This window comes from Pongo pygmaeus, chromosome 1, assembly GCF_028885625.2.
Source record: "Pongo pygmaeus isolate AG05252 chromosome 1, NHGRI_mPonPyg2-v2.0_pri, whole genome shotgun sequence".
In the NCBI taxonomy this organism is placed as follows: domain Eukaryota; kingdom Metazoa; phylum Chordata; class Mammalia; order Primates; family Hominidae; genus Pongo; species Pongo pygmaeus.
The window spans coordinates 175594949-175614615 of NC_072373.2; the positions used below are offsets into that span (position 1 = coordinate 175594949).

At 50.7% G+C, this 19667-nt stretch overlaps 1 protein-coding gene across 7 annotated transcripts in view; it reads right to left on the reverse strand.

Annotated features, from left to right (window-relative positions):
• CIMAP2 (ciliary microtubule associated protein 2) overlaps window positions 1–17624 on the reverse strand; it is a 38505-nt gene extending 20881 nt beyond the window's left edge. For 3 of the 7 annotated variants that reach the window (XM_054486130.2, XM_054486118.2, XM_054486125.1), the window contains exons 1-9: window positions 15023–17624; window positions 14170–14257; window positions 13561–13725; window positions 13240–13362; window positions 9196–9333; window positions 8938–9081; window positions 7171–7332; window positions 6128–6253; window positions 4054–4187 (exon numbers count right to left, since the gene is read on the reverse strand). In XM_054486130.2, the coding sequence (XP_054342105.1) occupies window positions 4054–4187; window positions 6128–6253; window positions 7171–7332; window positions 8938–9081; window positions 9196–9333; window positions 13240–13362; window positions 13561–13725; window positions 14170–14257; window positions 15023–15126 (1184 nt within the window). In that variant the 5' untranslated portion in view covers window positions 15127–17624. Of the gene's footprint in view, window positions 1–4053; window positions 4188–6127; window positions 6254–7170; window positions 7333–8937; window positions 9082–9195; window positions 9334–13239; window positions 13363–13560; window positions 13726–14169; window positions 14258–14802 lie in introns of all 7 variants that reach the window. The other 4 variants (XM_054486144.2, XM_054486134.2, XM_054486161.2 and 1 more) reach the window with 2 other exon arrangements.
• Window positions 17625–19667: the final 2043 nt, after the last annotated feature.

Here is a 19667-nt window from a genome sequence, read left to right on the forward strand (position 1 = left end):
AAGGAACTCAACAGCAACAATAAAAATCCCATTTAAAAAGTAGGCAGGCTGGGTGCAGTGGCTCATGCCTATAATCCTAGCACTTTGGGAGGCCAAGGTGGGTGGATCACCTGAGGTCAGGAGTTCAAGACCAGCCTGGCCAACATGGTGAAACCCATCTCTACTAAAAATACAAAAATTAGCCGGGGGTGGTGGTGTATACCTGTAATCCCAGCTACTCAGGAGGCAGGGGCAAGAGAATCGCTTGAACGCGGGAGGTGGAGGTTGCAGTGAGCCAAGATCACGCCACTGCACTTCAGCCTGGGTGACAAAGGGAAATTCCATCTCAAACAAACAAACAAAAAAAGTGGGCAAAGGACATGAGTAGGCATTTCTCAAAAGAAAGCATACAAATGCTCAACAGATATATGAAAAAATGCTTGACATCACAAATCATCAGGGAAATGCAAATCAAAACCCCAATTGAGGGATATCATCTCACCCCAGTTAAGATGGCTACTATCAAAAAGACAAAAAGTAACAAATGCTGGCAAGGATGTGGAGAAAAGGGAGCTCTTACATGCTTTTGGTGGGAATGTAAATTAGAACAGCCATTATGGAAAACAGTATGGAAGTTTCTTTAAAAAACTAAAAATAGGCCAGGCGTGGTGGCTCACATCTGTAATCCCAGCACTTTGGGAGGCTGAGGTGGAAGGACCACTTGAAGCCAGGAGTTTGAGACCAGCCCTAGCAACATAGTGAGACACTGTCTCTACAAAAAAAAAAAAAAAAGAAAAAAAAACTTTTTAAATTAGCCAGGTGCGCTGGTGCACACCTGCGGTTCCAGCTACTAGGGAGAGTGAGGTTGGGGAATCACTTGAGCCTGAGAAGTCGAGGCTGTAGTGAGCCATGTTCATACCACTGCATTGTAAAAAAGCAAAAGAAAAGAAGAGAGAGAAAGAAAGCAGAAAAGAAAAGAAGGAAGGAAGGAAGGAGGGAAGGAAGGAAGAGAGAAAGAGAGAGAGAAAGAAAGGAGGGAAGGAAGGGAGGTAGGGAGGGAAGAAGGAAGGAAGGAAGGAAAAGAGGGAGAAAGAAGAAAGAGAGAGAGAAAAAGAAAGATGAAAGAAAGAAAGAAAGAAAGACAGAAAAAGAAAGAAAGAAAAGAAAAAAGAAAAGAAATATAGGGAGGGAGTGGGGAGGGAGGGAAGAAAGGAAAGAAGGAAGGAAGGGAGGGAAAGAAAGAAAGAAAGAGAGAGGGAAAGAAAGAGAAAGAAAAAGAAAGAAAGAAAAAAGAAAAAAGAAAAGAAATATAGGGAGGGAGTGGGGAGGGAGGGAAGAAAGGAAAGAAGGAAGGAAGGGAGGGAAAGAAAGAAAGAGAGAGAGGGAAAGAAAGAGAAAGAAAGAAAGAAAAGAAAGAAAAAGAAAAGAAGGAAGGAAGGGAGGGTACGGAAAGCTGGGGAGACACTTGCCAACTCCTGCCACAAAACCTCAGAAAGATCTAGGAATGGGACGCACAGGTATCTTAAAAAACAGGTGAGGCCGGGCACAATGGCTCATGTCTATAATCCCAGCACTTTGGGAGGCCACAGCAGTAGGACAGCCTGAGCCCAAGAGTTCAAGACAAGCCTGGGCAACATAGTGAGACTGTGTCTCTACAAAGATAAAAATAAAAAAGTAGCCAGGCATGGTGGCACGCACCTACAGTTGCAGCTACATGGGAGACCAAGGTGAGGATTGCTTTGGCTCCGGAGTTCTAGGCTGCTGTGAGCTATGACTGTGCCACTACACTCCCACCTGGGTAACAGAATGAGATCCCATCTAGACACGACCTCCTGCTGACTCCTCACCCAGCCAGCAGTAGACTGGAGGTTTGGTTTGTGGATAGATTCCAGGGGGCTAGGAGGAGGCGCACAGTGGAATGTAGGCAGACAGGTCCCACAATGAGAAGAGAGGGGGTAGGAGGCAGTCCATACGCTGAATGAGACAGCCCAGTCTCCTTCCTCTAATCGCCAACAACCACACTTACCCCCACCCAGGACAGAGGATTGTTTTCTAGAGAAGCTGAATAGTCCCACAGAAAACACCTAGAGACACTGGCATTTGAGGGTCTCAACAGAAAGACCAAATCCCCTGCCAATCACTCACAGTGACTGACAGGCCCCACCCAGACTCACAGTATTATTTAGTGCTTTCCTCTTCAGTATGAACAAACAAGCAAAAGAAAAAAAGGAACTTGGAAGAACTGGAGACAACACAGGGGGCAAAAGAACTTCAGGAAAACTTAATTAACATCCTTAGATAAAAGAACATACTGCAGCCAGCCGCAGTGGCTCACACCTGTAATCCCAGCACTTTGGGAGGCTGAGACGGGCAGATTGCTTGAGCTCAGGAGTTCAAGACCAGCCTGGGCAACATGATGAAACCTGGCCTCTACAAAAAATACAAAAATTAGCCGGGCGTGGTCGTGCCTGCCTGTAATCCCAGTTACTTGGGAGGCTGAGGCAGGAGGATCGCTTGTGCCTGGGAGGCAGAGGTTGCAGTGAGCCAAGATTGCATCACTGTGCTCCAGGCTGGGAGACCTCATCTTAAAAGAAAAAAAAAGAACATACTATACACTGCATACGTGACACAGAACTGGGTGCTATTAAAAGAAGAAAGAAAAGAGCAGTCCACAACAAAATAACTCTTGGAAACTTAAAAAATATGATAGCCAAAATGTTTAAAGTAATAGTAGGGTAGACAAGGACAAGAAATTTTTACCAGAAAGTAGAACAGAAAGGTAAGATGGAAAATAAGAAAGAAGAGAGAGAGAGAGAGAAAAAAAAAAAGAAAACTAGAGTGCCAAACCAGGGCATCTAACATTCATCTAAAAGAGATATCTGAAAGGCAGCAGACAGAACACAGAGGAGAGGAAATCGTCAAAGACAAAACTCAGAAGATTCTCTCAGAATAGAAGGTGCTGAGTCTCCAGATGGAGGGACGCCACTAAGTACCCAGCACAAAGGATGAAACAGAGCCATGCCAAGATGCATCAGAACAGGAAGTAAAGAGAAGATCCTGAAAGCTTCCAGGAAGGAAAATGCAGGTCACATACACAGCACAGAAAACCAGAAAGGCATAAGACTTCTCAACAACCATATTTGAAGCTAGGAGGCTATGAAAGGCCTTCAAAATTCAGAGGGAAAATTATATCCAACCTAGAATTTTATTTCCAACCAAACTATTGATCAGATGTGCAGAAAGGAAAAATAAGAAACATTTTCAGGCATACATTCTATCAAAAATCTTACCTTCCTCAGCCCTTTCTCAGGAACCCACCAAAACAAGGGGGTAAGTTGAGAAGGAGGAAGACACAGCACTACTTTGATAAAAAATAAAATATTCTTTAAAATTACATTTAAAAGCTGATTTCTCCTGAGAAATCTGGTCCTCAGAATCTGGTCCTCATGTCCTCACCATAATTAAAAAAAAAAAATACTGGATTATAAAGTGCATGTTTGTCAACATTGTAACATTTCTGAAATTGTTACTGTATTACAACTGATGGCCTCTTAGGTCAATAAAATATGGCAACAGCTAACATTTACAAGCTGTTGTATAGTTTTCCGCAGTATTTAATGTACCTTTCCCTTCTTAGACTTTGCAACCTTCTGATGTTTTACCAACCCCATTAGGAACACCAAGAAACAGATTCCACGTGGTGAAGCCACTGAGAGCCGAGACTGGACTATATGGGCTCTGGGTGGCAGATTTAGAGTTGATTGAGTACCTTTTCCTTACCAAGGGTTTTCAACAGATCATTTCATTTGAGTCTCCTCAAACATCTGCTCTTTTGACAGCTGAAGGAAATGAGGCTCAGCGAAGTTACGCAGCATGCCCCATCTCACACGTACAGTAAGTGGCAGAGCCAGGATCTGAACGTGAACGTCCCTCCACTGCTTCTGCTGTTTGGCTGGCATTAGGGGCAGAAGCTGTGTTCCCATGGGAACCAAACATGGGGAACCACCAGCCCACCCCAGAGTAAGACCCCCCCACCGCCCTCGCCCCTTCGCCTGCAGCTCCAGCTGCACTCACTGCATGAGCATGTCCCGGGCCAGGTCTGAGAGGTAGCGTTTGGATCCACTCAGGAATAGGGATCGATATCGCTGCCGCCTGTCCTTTGTCTCCATCAACCAGGTGTTGAGGTAGCGGCCCACACCTACTGGGTTCTGCAACAGGGAGAGGATGGCAGGACATTAGCAAGCCTGGCTTGGAGACTGCGTCTCGGCTTCCTCTCCTCCCCTTGGATGCTTCCCTACTCCCTCTGTTAAGAACTGAATTGTGTCTCCCAAAAAGATATGTTGAGGTCCCAACCCCAGTACCTCAGAATGTGACCTTATTTGGAAAAAAGGTTGCTACAGACATAATTAGTTAAGATTAAGTCATACTGCAGTAAGGTGGGCCCTTCATCCAGTGTGACTGGTGTCCTTTTAAGAAGAGACACACAGGAAGACAGCCATGCCAGGAGACAGATTGGAGTGATGACTGCAAGCCAAGGAACATCAAGGATTGCTGGCCACCACCAGAAGCTACGAAGAGGCAAGGACGGATTCTTCTCAACAGGTTTCAGAGGGAGCACGGACCTGCAAACGCCTTGATTTCAGACTTCTCGCCTCCAGAACTGTCAGAGAATATTTCTGTTGCTTTAAGCCACCTAGTTTGTGGCAACCCTAGGAAGGGAATACAGCATCCCACCGAGATATCGGGGTCACAGATCCTAGAGGCACCAACAGAGAGGTTGGGAAAGGAGATGCAACTTGCCCAAGGTAACACGGCAAGGGCAGAATAAAGGCAGGACAAGAACCCAGCCATCTGTGGAGAAGCAGTCCTGAGGGGTGGGGCTGGGGAGATGTTAGGACCCAGAAGCTGGTCCCATGCTAAACAGAAGTTGCCTCCCACAAGGGAGAAGCCTGTTTCATGAGGCGCCCAGGTTTCAGGGGTGCCAGCAGAGGGGCTCTCCCGCCCTGTGGGGTGCGGCCAGCTGAGCCACCAGAACCCAGACCTCACATCAGCCCTTCCCACTTCACAGTGACTGGCTCTGTGGTAGCAATAGAGTCATCTGGCTCTGGTCTAAACATTTCACTTGGGGACTCTCAGGTAAAGACTTTCTCCCTTGCAGGGGGTGCAGGCTAGAGGTAAAAAAAGGAAGGATTTGGGGACAACCAGCTGGTCCTCACAAGAATCGGTCATTGGGGTCTGGGCACGCTGAGGACCTTGCCACAGTGTGGGGAGGTAAGGAGGTGAGGCGGCTGACCTGTGCTACTGGAAGTCAGGACAGCAGCCTATCTAATTGGGGTGGGGGTGGGAACGGCAGGGGCTCTTGGGGAGCTGGAAATGAGAGCTGTTAAATGCTCTGGGGGGTAGTTACGGCCATTATGTGACAATTCATGGAGCTGTGCACTTAGGACTCAGCGCCTTTCTCTATGATTATTAGACTCCAATAAAAGGTGCATTACAAACTGAAAAGGGGTGGAGTAAGAAACAGAATGAGGTCAAAGCCCAAGGTCAAGAATTTAGCTGGTTTACAAGAACACTAACTAAAGATTACATCGCACACTTGGGGATGGCTGCCTCTGGAGAGAAGGAAGAGAGTGGGAAAGGGAAGGGGCCAGAAGGGGGTCTTGCTCAGCGAGGGACAGGAAATGCACCAGCTTCACCAGCTGCCCCTGAGGCCCAAGACAAACACAGAGAATGGAAGGAGCATTTCTCTGGGAAAATAAGAGAATGGCATGGCTGCGGTGTGATGTTTCTTAGCTCATTGGTTCTCAAAGTGTGGTCCCTGGAATAGCATCATCGCCATCACCTGAACTTGTTGGAAATGCAAATTCCCATGTCCCAACCCAGGCCTACTGTATCAGAAGCTCTGGCATAGGGCCCAGCCATCTGTGTTTTAACAAATCCTGCAGGTGATGCTAATACCAGTTCAAATTTGAGAACCAATGCCTTAGGAAAATAAGACAGTGGGAGTGGACCTCAGGTCCCTTAGGGAAAGAAAGGGGAGGCATATGGCTTACTCAAAGCATCGGTTACCTGGGGACAAAGAGGCTTTGGTGTTGGCTGTAGAGGCAGGAGAGAGTTCCCATGTATCCCTCACCCCAGACCCACTTACCCAGCTTCCCATAATCATCTGGCAGGCCTTTGCGCCTGACCCTTTGGAGGTCAACAGGAATGGGGGCTGGTTGACAAGTTTGCATTTCTTCTCTTGTGGAAGCCAGAAACTGGGGCCAGATGTGGCCTACGAGTAAGGAAGGAAGGCTGAAATCTGGAGAGGCTCTGGCAGTGTCAGCCTGGGCCCAGGGCAGGTGAGGGCTCTGGCCAGCTGACTCCACCCATCCAGCAGCCCTGGGTCTTGAGCCAAGGATGGTGGAGGTACCCAGCTACCTCCCAGCAAAGGGGCCCTCATGATGCATGCCACCCACTCTAACAAACACCCATCACAGCCTGATGCCTCTTTTCAGGTGTCCAAGGGCCTTCACTCTCTGGTGGGGCCCAGACAGCTGAAGACCTCATTTCTGAGGAAGGAGACCACACCAGACTTGGAGCCAGATGAGCTGGGTTCCAATCCCAGCCCCTTCTCACCCTTGCTGGAGAAACTTGGCAAATCCCTTTCCAGATCTGGGCTTCAGTTTCCTTTAGTGAAATGCAGATGATAATCCCTACCTCAGGAAGGCTGGAAAGTGCCTAGCAGGGGCAGACCCCCAGAGGGCCTGCTTTGACACTAGGGCCGAGTGCACCACTCCCGTGGGCGGAGCAGGTGGGCAGGCCCCAGTGGGTAGACTGCACTCTGCCCTGCTCCAGTTTTCCCTGTCCATCCTCCAACGCTCTGAGGCCAGAGGAGGGAGGCGCAGGGGGAAGGTCGGCACTGGCTGGGCGCTTCCTGGGTACCAGGCACCATACTGTAGGCTCCAAGTACAGGGCCCCATCTAATTCTCACAACCACTTCACCATCTTCATAGGACAGGGGTGTAAACCGACGCCCAAACAAGGTCTCACCTAAAGTGTCCCAATGTTCAAGACCAGGATTGGAAACCAAGTCAGTCTGATCCCAAGACTGAGCTATTCCCCATGAAATTAGCCACCCTACCCCATGCCCAGCCCCGGAAGGAGAGCTGCCCTCCGAGAGAGGAAGGCCGGCCGTAGGAGCGAACTCACCAGTGTGCGGGGGCACTGGCTAAGGTTGGCCCAGTAAATCCTCTCTGTAGGGGTTTTCGGGTTTCGGGGAAGTTTAGAAAAAACCCCATGCTTCTTATTGTGACGTGAGTTAAGTTCTTCTACGAAGCTCTTGAAATTCATCAGTTCCCTGGGCTTTTTTTTCTAAGAAAAAGAGAGAAAAAGGAATCTGCTATGCCAGGAAAATCAAGAGCTCCTTTCTCAACCCTCCCCCGCAACCAGAGAAAAGCAATGGGGCATCACTTACCATCCTGCTGTGCAGACATCCCGGAGGCCAGGCCAGCCTCAAGGCCCCCCTGACCAGGGCTGGCGGAAACAGGCAGTCAGGGCGGGGTTCGTCTCTTGCACCATGCACCTGCCACACCCTACTGCCCAGCTCCTTTTCATCCATTTCTTCTTTCTTTCATTTGTTGGACATGTATTGAGTCTGGCACTATTCTAAGCAGGAACAATGTCTTAAATATTTAAAACCAGAGTGACTGGAGGAGCACAGAGGATTTGGGCAGCAGTGAAACTATTCTGTATGATACTAAAATGGTGGCTGCATGTCACACATTTGGCCAAACCCACAGGAGGTACACCACCTGAGTGAACCCTAAGGTACGCCGCAGACTTGTGGTGATAATGACGTATCAGTTCTTCAACTGCAGCAAACAGACCAGGCTGCTGTGGGATGTTGGTGGGGGAGGCTGTGCGTGGTGTGGAGAGGGCAGTGGGTATATGGGAACTCCTTGTACTTTCCACTCAATTTTACTGTGAACCTGAAACTGATCTAAAAAAAAAAAAAAAAAAAAAAAGTCTTACAAACAAAAGCAAACAGCGTGGCCTGGACGCTGGCCAGCCAGAATGGGCACTGGCCACAGTGCCTGAGGAGGGTCCCTTGACCCCTGCCATAGCTGGTCATGGGGAGGTCTGGGGGGCTCCAGGGAGCAGCCAGGTCGAAGGCCTTAGCTTAGTGGCTACCTGCCAGCTGGTCCTGAGGTCCTTCTACATTAACCACTACCCTCCTAAGCACTCCTGAGCTCTGCCATAGCACTCATTGCCTGCTCACACTCGATAATTTTTTTCTTATTCATTGATGACTGAGTTTCTTTCTTCACTAGAATGTAAGTTCCGCAAGGGCTGCTTTCCTCTGTACATCACCTACTACCTGGCTTAATCATACCCACTGCGAGAATGCATAATGGAGACAAGATAAACAGGCAATTAGACAAAACTTAATTCCAGTGGCTACGAGCACAAAGCAAGCAAAGCGCAGCAAGCTGTGAGATATCAAGATAAAATTCTACCTCAAGTTCCCCTCCTGGGACTCCTGTTCTCTGCTTTGTCAACAGCGCTGGCCCTAACCCAGCCAGCTTGGTCTATAATGCCTGCTGTTTCCAAAATAGGAGGATGCTCCCACCTTCTGCCATCAAGGTTCCTCATGGCCAAGCTCCCCTGGTACCGTGGGCCATCTTCACCTCCTGGGCACTTCATGCCAGTGCAGAGGAGAGAGTTGGCAGTGAAGTCAGACAGACGTCCTTGGGTTCAAATCCCAGCTCTGCTCCTTCCAGCCATGTGGCCAGCCTCAGTTTTCCCTACCTAACACGGGAAACCAGATCCAGCCCTGGCTGTGAGGGTGAAGTGAGGGGGTGTGGGAAAGGCCTGGTGCAGAGCCTGGCACACAGGCTGGTGTTCCTGGTGCTGACTAGTGAGGCCTGTCATCCTGCTGGGGCATGGACTAACACCCTTCAACCCCTGGGTACACACCTGTGTGGAGTAGTGCCCATAAGGCAGTGGCTTGCTCCGATCACCAGAGAAAGTGTCATAGGGGCCGCGGGTGCCGATGGATCGTGCCACATATGTCTCAAGGTCGCTTTTGAAGGAGTAGGTGCCGGGTCCCAGACCACTCCCCTAGAGCACAGCAGAGGTGATGAGGCCTGCAGGAGAGCTCAGCTTCCCCCTCTGCCCTGGGAGTGCTCCTGCAGGACGGGAAGGCAGGCAAGGCCTGGCCAGCCAAGGGGGTACCTGATGAGGCCGGGGGTGCAGCTTGTTGCTCATCCTGCACATGAGGCCCTCGGAATGGGACCGGTTCCAGGCATTCTCCTCCAGCTTGGTGTATGGGTTACCCTTTTCCCCATAATTTCCAGGGCCTGGATAGTAGTTCTGTGGGGCGGGGGGGGGGCATGGAGGCCATCAGAACCACTCCTTGTGCTGAGTGTGCCTGAGGAACAGACATCTGAGATTGCCATCCCCAAGAAGGGAATGCGATTTTCAGGGTACCCGCTTGCTACCTGCCCTCTGACACACAACATTGTTGCCTGTGAGTGTCCACCACTGCTCACACCTTCACCTCCAAGTTCAGCCTCTTCCCCGGCTGAACTTGGACTGGCCTGTGCAAGTTATATCTCACTGCCCCCTCCTTACATTGCGCACTTTGGCCAACACAGTGGGCTTCTTGCTGCTCCTCAAGCACATGCCATTCTGCCTAACCTTCTTCCCTCATCGGCTCATGCTGTAACCACCACCCAGAATGCCCTTCCTGCCCTCTTTGCCTTGGACAATTCTACTGCTCCTGCAAAGCCAGCTCACATGTCATCTCTTCTGGGAATGAAGCCTTCCTCCTGCTGCCACCCGAGACAGTTGCCTGCTTTGGTGGATTTGGCAATTCCAACCTTTACACCTCTGCACCACGGCCCTGCGTGACATGAGGGCTTTCTCAATGTGCTGTGAACAGTGTTGTGACAGGGAAGGACTGCCGTGCTGGGTTTAGATCCTGGCTCTGCTGAGTCACCTCAGACCTTCTGAGTCTCGTGGTCCATACTGGTACCATGAGATAGGAATACTTTCTTCCAGGTAACGACGGTGAAGTTAAATAATGTCCGCAAGCAAGGGAAGGAGGCTGGGCGGAATAGCACGTGCTTGGGGAACAGCAAGGAGCCCACCATGTCAGAGTGTGGGATGCAGAAAAGAGGCAGTGACACATAGCATGGACGGGCCAGTAGGGCCCTGGAGAAGAGGCTGAACTTGGAAGTGAAGGTGTGAGCAGGAGTGGAGGCTCACAGGCAACGGTGTCTGGCACAGAGTGGACACTGACACATGATAAGTCAGGGCGGGATGGCTGAATGCCTTGGGGGGCAGGAGGAAAGGTTAGCAACTGGTTGGAATGACCATCTGGGACCTGGGCTGCCAGGGTCAGAAGCGTGATTTTGTAGGCGCAGTGAAAAGTGCAGTCCACCTTGGGTAGAGACCTGGCAGGACGTTTTCTGCTGCTCTGCACCTTTTAGCCACACGGGGTCACTGCTGCTCCATAGATGGCTCGGCCGTGCCCTACCTCTGAGCCTGGAACCTGGCCCTGGGGAAGCAGGATGGGGCACGGAGGGCAGGGACCTCTGCATGGGGAGTCAGGCCACTAAGGACATCAGATTTGTTCGCTCCCAGAGGAATGGAACTACATGTCTCCTTCCAAGGTTCCCACGTACATTCTGGAGAAAGCCCCCAAGGATAGCTGGATCCCTGCATGGTGTGTTAGGTGCTTCACAAGCCTTAATATCTTGGTCCTGGCAGTGACTGGGGGAGACCAAGTCAGCACCATCCACAATTAACAGATGGGGAAACTGAGTCTCAGAGAGGCAAACTGCATGTCTCAGGTCCCACCTCCAGAAAGAGACAGCATGAGAGTTTCAACTCCAAAATCCATAACCTTTCTGAGCCTCTACTGTTTGCCAGGCTCTGTGGAAGGCACCGGGGTGGGTGGGCAGCGAGCACCACAGGACCTGGGAGACTTTGAAGATGAGGGTTATACCAAGGGTGAGAATGGCCCTGCTTCTGAAGCCCAGAGGCAAGCCCAGCGCTGGGCACTTTGTCAGGATAATCCTATTTTCTTCCTTAAAACCTTCAGGTTCAGAGGTTCAGTACCACACTTGGGCTGATGGGAAAGCCTATGGTTTTAACTAGAATGTTATGTTGTCTGAGCTTTGGGGACTCAAACAGGAGTGATTAACTGGAGAGGGGGAGTGTGGAAATGAATGAATCATCACTTTTAAGTTTTTGGTTTTTTTTTTTTTTCAGGCTGGACTTTGAGAAGGATCCCCAAAGATAGTTATGAGGGAAGGTGGGAAGATCCCCCAGTCAAAAAGAGCAAAGGCAGGAAGGAAGGAGAATCAGGCTTGTCCCCCTAGCTCCCCTGCCATCAGCTTGGCTGAGTTCCCACACCCAGGCCTTGGCCTCCACAGAGACTCAGGGAGCAAAGTCCAAGAACTATGGGGGCCAAACCTGTAGGTGAAATGCAAGGTACATGTTGGACACCTGGGATTCAAAAGCTTACTTCTGCCAGTTGGTAGCTTCATGACCTTGGGCAGTAGGTTACTCACTCTGTACTCCATTTTTCTCATCTGTAGAATGGACATAATGATACTACCTGCTTCATAGGGTTGTCATGAACATGAAATTAATTAGTACGTGGTAAGTGCTATGCTACATGTCCACTATTATTACTTTAGATCGGACAGTAATGACATTTTTAAATGCTCCAGGTATCCCTTCTCCCTAAGTTACAGTTACAGCTTCTGCACCTGAAGATGCATCTGCTCATCCCCAGACCCTGTCAGGAGTAATTTCCAGCCTTCATAGAAGCATTCCCAGTGGTGAGGTGTAGGAGAAAGACCCTGGCTCTGGGGTTGGACATTCCCATGTGTGCATCCCAGCTTGCCCACTTGGCAGCTGTGCACTCTGGGGCAACTTGCTTATCTTCTCTGAGCCTCCAGGGCCTCATCTGGAGTGGTTGCAAAGAATTAGAATGTTTTGGAGCACCTGGTACTTAGGATGCATGCACTTATTCAGTCCACAAATACTTATTGCGTGCCTATGTGTGCCAGGCACTGCAACAACCTCAGAATGCTGCAGTGAAGGAACCAGGCAGACGTGGTCTGCCCTCAGGGGCTGCTGTCCAGTGGGGGATGGATGCTAAACACACAACCACAGTGGAGACTCCTAGGAAGGGAGATGCCACCTAGCGGGGCTGAGGAAGGCTTCTGGAAGCTGAGAGCTGCGGGATGAGTAGGCGTGCCCAAGGAGAAGAGGCTGCCAAGGGAGGAAGGGCATTCCTAGCAGAGGGAACAGCAGGGGCACAGCCCCACGTGAAAGAGCATGGCCTATGTGAGGGGCTGGGAGAAGGATAACAGAGTGTCTAGCACAGAGAGGTCCAGGCCAACAAACTGCAGCGCTGGCTCCTTTGGTAGGGGGTGACTCCTGCCTTCTCCCTCGTGCCCTTACTGAGTGTCAGCCTCACTCACTGTCCTCCTGATGAGATCATCATCCCCTGGCGCTGCCACCCCCACCTCTCAGCACCATCGCCTCCTCCCAACCCTGGCCCTCTCGAGGGTATTCCTCTAAAAAGGTAAGTTAGGTCCTCTTCCTGTCAAAGCCCTCCACTGCCCCCCGGGAGCACCTGGAATAACACCAAGGCCCCACCTTGGCTGCAGGGTCCTCATGACTCAGCTCTTCACTCCTCTGCCCTCTCGCTCACCTCCTCTCACCCTTGGCCAGTGCCCTCCAGCCACACTGGCCTCCTGCCTGCAGGTCTGATTTGACAAGCATGTTCCCACCTCAAGGCCTTAGCCTCTGCTGCTTCCAATGCCTGGAAGGCTCTACCAGACATTGCAAGTCTCCATTGCTCACAACCTGTAGGTTTCCTCAAATGTCGCTCACGACCTGTAGGTTTCCTCAAATGTCACCTCCTCCCAGAGCCCTGACTACTCTCTATCAATTGCACCACCATCACTGCCTGTCCCTTGCCTGTCTAATTTGTGTTCATAGCCCTGCTTATATATGTATTATATTTCCGTCTTTGTACTACTGTTTCTACCACTAGGACATCTACTTCATGAGAGCAGGGACCTTGTCTTTGTCACTGCTAGATCCCCAAGGCCTAGGACAGTGTATGCCACTTCGGAGGTGCTTAATCCTTATTCCTGGCTGGCTGGATGGATGGATATGTAAGTGAATGAATTTGTTGAGCACCCAGCGTATGCCAGGCTCTCTGCTCGGGACTCCAGACGTGAGAACACCTACCCCGATGAGTCCTCGGAAGCGAACCTCCCCAGAGCTGAGCAGCCCCCGGGTGCTACATGGTTTCTCCTGCAGCTGTTCTAAGAAGTCTTTGAGGTTGTAGGAGCCGGGCCCCAGCTTTTGCTCCTGTGCCAAGAGAAGAGAGAAAATGAAAGCCTTAAACTTGGGAAAATCCACGCAGGAAGAAGCCCAAGGCATGATGGTGTTCCTTAAAGGATAATCTCCATCTGGCCTTGGGAGGACTCTGAAGGCCACACGGAGCAGCTGCAATGGACAGGAACACCTGGCACCACAGAGGGAGAGGCATGGCCCCAGAGGCCTCACCTTCAGCCGCTTCTCTTTCAGGATGGCCTGGTACTGGAAGTGGGGTAGCTGGGTCAGCCGCGTGGCTTCCTGGGCCTTGGCCCAGCCTGTGTCCACCTCCTTCATCAGCTTCTTCTTGCTGAAGCAGGTCTCCTTGGAGCTGTAAGTCCCAGGGCCTATGTGGGACTGAGTCAGAGTGTGGTCAGAGCTGTGACAGCCACGCCCACCCAGTCTACCCACAGAGCAGGCCCTCACCAAGCCACCACCCTGACCCGGAGGAAGGGAGTAGGCAATCCCCCCCTGTGGCTCCCACCCTCAGCACTAAGGCTGGCACCAACAGGCTTGGCACTCAAGGTGCACTCGTGACATCCTCTATCACTGCCCCCTCACACTGCAGGAAGGTATAATAGCTCCTTCAAGAGCCCAGAGGTAGTCAGTGCAAAAGCTAGGAGTGCTGCAGTCCCTTGTTTATCAAACACACTGGAAGCCCCCACTGTGGGCCCAGCTCTGTGCCGGAAGAAGGTAGAAGGTACGCCCCTTCTACAGCTCAGCTCATGCACCGCAGTAGGCAGCTCAAAGGGGCAGCGGCCAGACCCTGTGGGAGGAGTCAGGGAAGCTGTGCAAACTCACCATTTGGGTAGAATAACGCGTGGAGTATGGGGCCTCAGTGAAGGTGCTGAACTTCTTCCGGTTGGGATAAACAGCAGAGATGTCAAACCTAGGGAGGGACGGTGGCCCAGTGAGAGCCCTGTGCCTGGCACCTGGCCTTGGCGTGGGCAGTTCTGGAGCATGGGGGAGTTGGCTGCCCGGGAAGGTGACTTTGGAGCAAGCTCATGAAAGAAAAGTGGTGGAGTTGCAGTGGCTTCGAATGTTCCAGGCCGCTCCCACCCCACCCCACCCGCCAGCTCCTCTTCCCAGCTTCATTTTTCTCCACAGCCCTTACCAATACCCAACGTTTTACAGATATACATACTTTTGTTTATTATCCACCCCCACCCCCAACAGAAGAGAGCAAACTCCACGAGTACAGGGGTTTGCTGTTGTGTTCACTGCTGTAGCCCCAGATCCTAGAACTGTGCCTGGAACAGAGTAGGTGAGAGAGAGAAAGAGACAGAGTGGAATATGAATGAATGGAAGACAGACACCTGGGCTGAAATCCCACCTACCACTTTTGAGCTGAGTGGCCTACTATGGACCAGGCCATGTGACCTCTCTAAACCTGGCACATAGTAAGTGCTCTTGAAATGGTTTTAAAGAACTCACTTAGATGGTAAAAGAACCCTGCGCAGGGAAGAGCAGTAAGCATGAGGGGGAGAGAAAGCCCAGCTCCTCCTCACTGCCGGCCCCCACTCCTCTGGTTCCCCTCCAGGCTCAGCCCTGTGTGTAGGTGGACACCCTCTCTCCCGAGGCCGAGCGTGGCTTCGGGGTGGGCAGCAGCTGCCTTGGACCGTGGGCCTGAGCCCAGGACGCAAACGGGCCCCACCTGTGGCTCTGCACCCCGAAGGGCGCCCCGGTGAACCACTTGGTGGCCATGGAGCCGACGCGGTTCCAGCCATGAGCTCCGGCGGCATCCTGGCTTTCCCTCATGGCAGGCCTGCGCGCCGCCCGCCTCCGCTGCTGCCACGGCAACCTGGGCCTTGTGATGCGCCCCGGAGCTGTGGGCCGCGCCCTCGCCCACGTGGCGCCCCCACCGGCGTGTGCTCGTAGCCCGCTGATTTTTCACTTGTCCATGCACATTTTCAGGGTCCTTCCCTGGCCCCTGCAGATGTAATGGCCTTTCTTGTATTTAATATGGATGCCATTGGGTGGGGTCTTACAGTCATGTGTTGGGGAAGTGTTTCTGATTTCTGGCTTTATCCCAGAGCCCTGCATGGAGCCTGCCTAGGCTCAGAAAGAACCTTTTAATGTTCACCTTGTGCTGATGGGAAACTGAGGCCCACAGAGAGGGCCGACTTGGGCAAATGACATCCCAGCTCCTTCTCCACTTTGGGAGTCAGGGGAGCAGAAGTAAGGGGGAAAGGGCAAGGAGAGCCAGAGGGTGGAGGGCTGGGCAAAGCTGCAGGGGTAGTCGGGACTCAACCGGCCCCTAGACGTCCCTGGCACCCACTCTGGGCAGACACTGTGCAGAATGCCTGGGACCCAGATATGGTCCCTGCCCTGAAAATAATGGGGGAAGCAATGACCACATACTAGGGTCAGGTCTATGAGAGAGGAAGGCCTCTGACCCAGCCTGTGGGTGGGTAGGTCAGGGAAGACTTCTTGGAGGAGGAGAATTCCAAACTCAACATTGAAGCATATGGATGACTTTCCAAGTAAAGAAAGGAATTGAGGGTATGTACCCCACACAAAGCATAGTCAGCTCTCTCTTCCCTCCTTCTTTACCCCCCAACCAGTGCTCCACAGCCATGCTCTGAGATTGTCTAACTTCTCCCACGATGGCTCGTGATCTTTCCAAGGGTCTTAGGCAAAGGTGGGGCAGAGATCCATACCCCATTCCATGGTGACAGGATTGAAGCCAGAGAGGTGTAGGTTGTACCAGAGGCCCTGCTTCCAGCCCATGGTGAAGCTGGACCAGAGGCACAGTGGGTCTTCTGCCAGGCCCCACCCAATGCCCTTCTGACATCCCAAGCTAGTAGTTAAATAAGAAGTGTGGCTCCCCAGCACAGCTGAGAGCTGGACTCTTAGGCTCCAGGCCTGGCGGGCCACTGCCGGCAGAGCGTCTGCACTGCACCACTGAGCTGATGGTCAGAGGTGGCAGGCCTCAGGAACATGCACAGAACGGAAAGCCTGGGTCATCTAAGCAGACTCTGCCCTTCCCAGCCGTGGGACTTTGAGCAAGTCACTTCTTTCTCTGAGTCACAGCATTGTCAGTTTCATTCTATAAAATGAAAGTAATTATCTCTATCTCCCAGGCTGCTGTGAGGATGAAATGACCTGATTTAGGTAATACTCTTGGCACACAACAGCGCTCAATTGGAGGTCATTCCCAGCCCTTGGTTAGAGACCTTTACAGAGGCCTGAGGACAGACACTTGTCTCATTTCCTCCTGGTGCAGCATCTAGCACATTGTAAATGTTCAGGAAATATTTGTTGAATGACAAGGGAATGAATACATGCATCTGGTCCAACTACCCAATAACACATAAATCCTCAAAGACACATTTAAATCTGGCTCTGCCACTTCCTAGGTGCTGACCTTGGGCAAGTTACCCTTGCCAACTTTGATTTCCTCTTCTGTGACATGGACCTATGACTGTAGCTTCCTGGAAAGGCTGTTTTGAGGTGTCAGTGAGGTGTGGATGTGCACACTCTCCAGCCCTGTGCACTTTAGCCAGCCCTGGGTCTGCTCGGGTATTCTCAGGGTGGCCCAGACATGCCTGCAGCTACATTGCTGCTTCTCTTCTGGCCTGAGCCCCATGGCTCTAGGACTCATGGAGGAGTGATGAAAGGCTATAAGCCAAGGTCCACTGGGCTGGGAGTCCTGGCTGCCAGGAAAGCCAGAACAGGCCAAATGAGTCAGCTCTGCAGCAAGGCCGCCTGCCCTGGTCAGCCCAAAGTTTCCCATCACAGCAGCTTCCTTGTCTAGCACCTTACCCATTTTCTTTTATAGGCACCATTGCACCCTCATTGTACACAAGAGGAAACTAAGGCTCAGATGGGGAGAATAACTTGGCCTGGTCACATCTCGTGAGGCATAGGGTCACACCATGAATATGGGACTCATAAGGACATTGGAGAGCTCCCTGGCTGCAAGACTGTTTAACCCGTCCAGACTCCAGAGCCACCTGTTGTAACAGTAGAGTCAAGTCAAGCTTCTCAGCCAGGACTTGGGCCTCTGTGATAGGACTGTGGCCCCTGCCTTCAGTCCTCATCTCCTGCCATCTCTGCCCCATGCTCTGTAACCTCCAGCCACAAGGCTGCTCTGTCCCTAGGACACACCCTCCCCTGGAGAACCTCTAGCTTTTTCATACCTTTGCTGCTGATGATATGCGCCCCCCACCAACCTACTACCCTTCCCACCCAACTCTCTTACTCATCTTTTTCAGAATCAAATCAAAAGCCAAACCCATCCATTAGGATGGCTATTATCTAAAAAAAAAAAAAAAAGAAAATAACATATGTTGGTGAGGCTGTAGAGAAATTGGAACCTTTGGCCATTGCTGGTGGGAAAGTAAAATAGTCCCGCTGCTGTGGAAAACAGTATGGCAGTTTTTCAAAGAATTAAACATAGAATTACCATATGATCCAGGAATTTCACTGCTGGGAATATACCCAGAAGAATTAAAGGCAGGAACTCAAACATGTATTTGTATGCCCACGTTCATAGCAGCATTGTTCACAATAATCAAAAGGTAGAAGCAACACAAGTGTGCATTGACAGATACATGGATAAACAAAATGTGATATATTCATACAATGGAATATTATTCAGCCTTTAAAAGGAAGGAAATTCTAACACGTGCTACCACATGGATGAATCCCTTAGCATAATGTCTTCATTATGCTAAGGGAAATAAGCCAGTCATAAAAGAACAAATACTATATGATTCCACTTATGTAAGGTAACTAGAGTAGTTGAATTCACTGAAACAGAAACGGAATGGTGGGTACCAGGTGCTGGGTGGGGAGAGAATGAGGAGTTATTGTTTAATGGGTATGGAGCTTCCATTTGGGAAGATGAAGAAGTTCTGGAGATGGAAGGTGGGAACAGTGGTACAACAGTGCCCTCAGGGACAAGGACGAGGCCAGGGGAGCAGTCACGCACTTAATGCCACTGAATTGTACACTTGAAAATGGTTAACACTGTAAATTTTTTGTGAAGTATACATTGTCACAATTTTTTTTTTCTTTGAGACGGAGTTTCTTGCTCTTGTTGCCCAGGCTGGAGTGCAGTGGCACGATCTCGGCTCACCGCAACCTCCGCCTCCCGGGTTCAAGCGATTCTCCTGCCTCAGCCTCTCGAGTAGCTGGGATTACAGGCATACGCCACCACGGTCGGCAAATTTTGTATTTTTAGTAGAGACAGGGTTTCTCCACGTTGGTCAAACTGGTCTCAAATTCCCGACCTCAGGTGATCTGCCCACCTCGACCTCCCAAAGTGCTGGGATTACAGGCATGAGCCACCGCGCCCAGCCCGCAATTTTTTTTTCAAAGCCAAACCCTCTGTGAATCCATCCCTGATACTCTCAAGCAGGTGAGAGAACGAGTTTCATCACAGGATCACCAGCAATTTATAGCAAAATTTTCAATTAAAAATTATTAAAATTAATTTTATATTTAAAAATTGGCAGGTGAAACATGGCACCAGGATGTTGTTTTAATTTAACTTTTTTTTTTTTTGGTAATGTCAAATATTTTTTCAAGTTTACTAATTGGCTTTATTTCCTCTTTTGAAATGCTGGTCTCTGTTGCTTCATCTTGAAATATATAGATATTTCATCTATATGAAATATAAATATTTACATCTATATCTTCATAGATACTCTATCTAGATTTCATCTAGATATATATTTCATCTGTCTGTCAAGATGAAACAACAGGGATGGCAGGAGCCAGGCCCAGGTGGAAAGAAGAGCAGGAGGAACTGGCCCCTGCAGCAGGGAGCACTGCCACCCAGCCTCCAGGCTAGAGGTTAGGGGACCACTCTAGACCTGGGAGGAACACTTGCCAAAGCAAGAAAACTGGGACCACAGGTGGAGTGCAAGATGGGATGGGAACCAAGCTGGAGGAGTGGGAGTTGACATTTATCCAGAGTGGCCATTTATCAGGCTTACCTGATAAATGCGGAAGGATTGTCATCCTCATGTCACAGGTGATGAAAGTGTGGCAGGTCATACTTTATTAGGGTTGGAGAAGCAGGATTAGAACCAGCGCATGCAGCCCATAGTCTTTGCACAGGAGCTCACTGCTGAGCAGAGAGGGCGCAGAGAAATCCCAGGAAGGAAGCCTCATAAATAATGGCCAAAAAAAGAGAGGAGGGAGGTGGCATGCTCCATTCAGAGGAAAAGAACTGAGGACCTGCAGAGAGGATGGGACAGCGGCAGGAGTAAGGGTGGCTGCCGCAGCTAGAACGGCCAGTCCTGACTCAGCTCAAGCAGACAGGGCGGAGCAGCGCCCCTGGAGGAAGG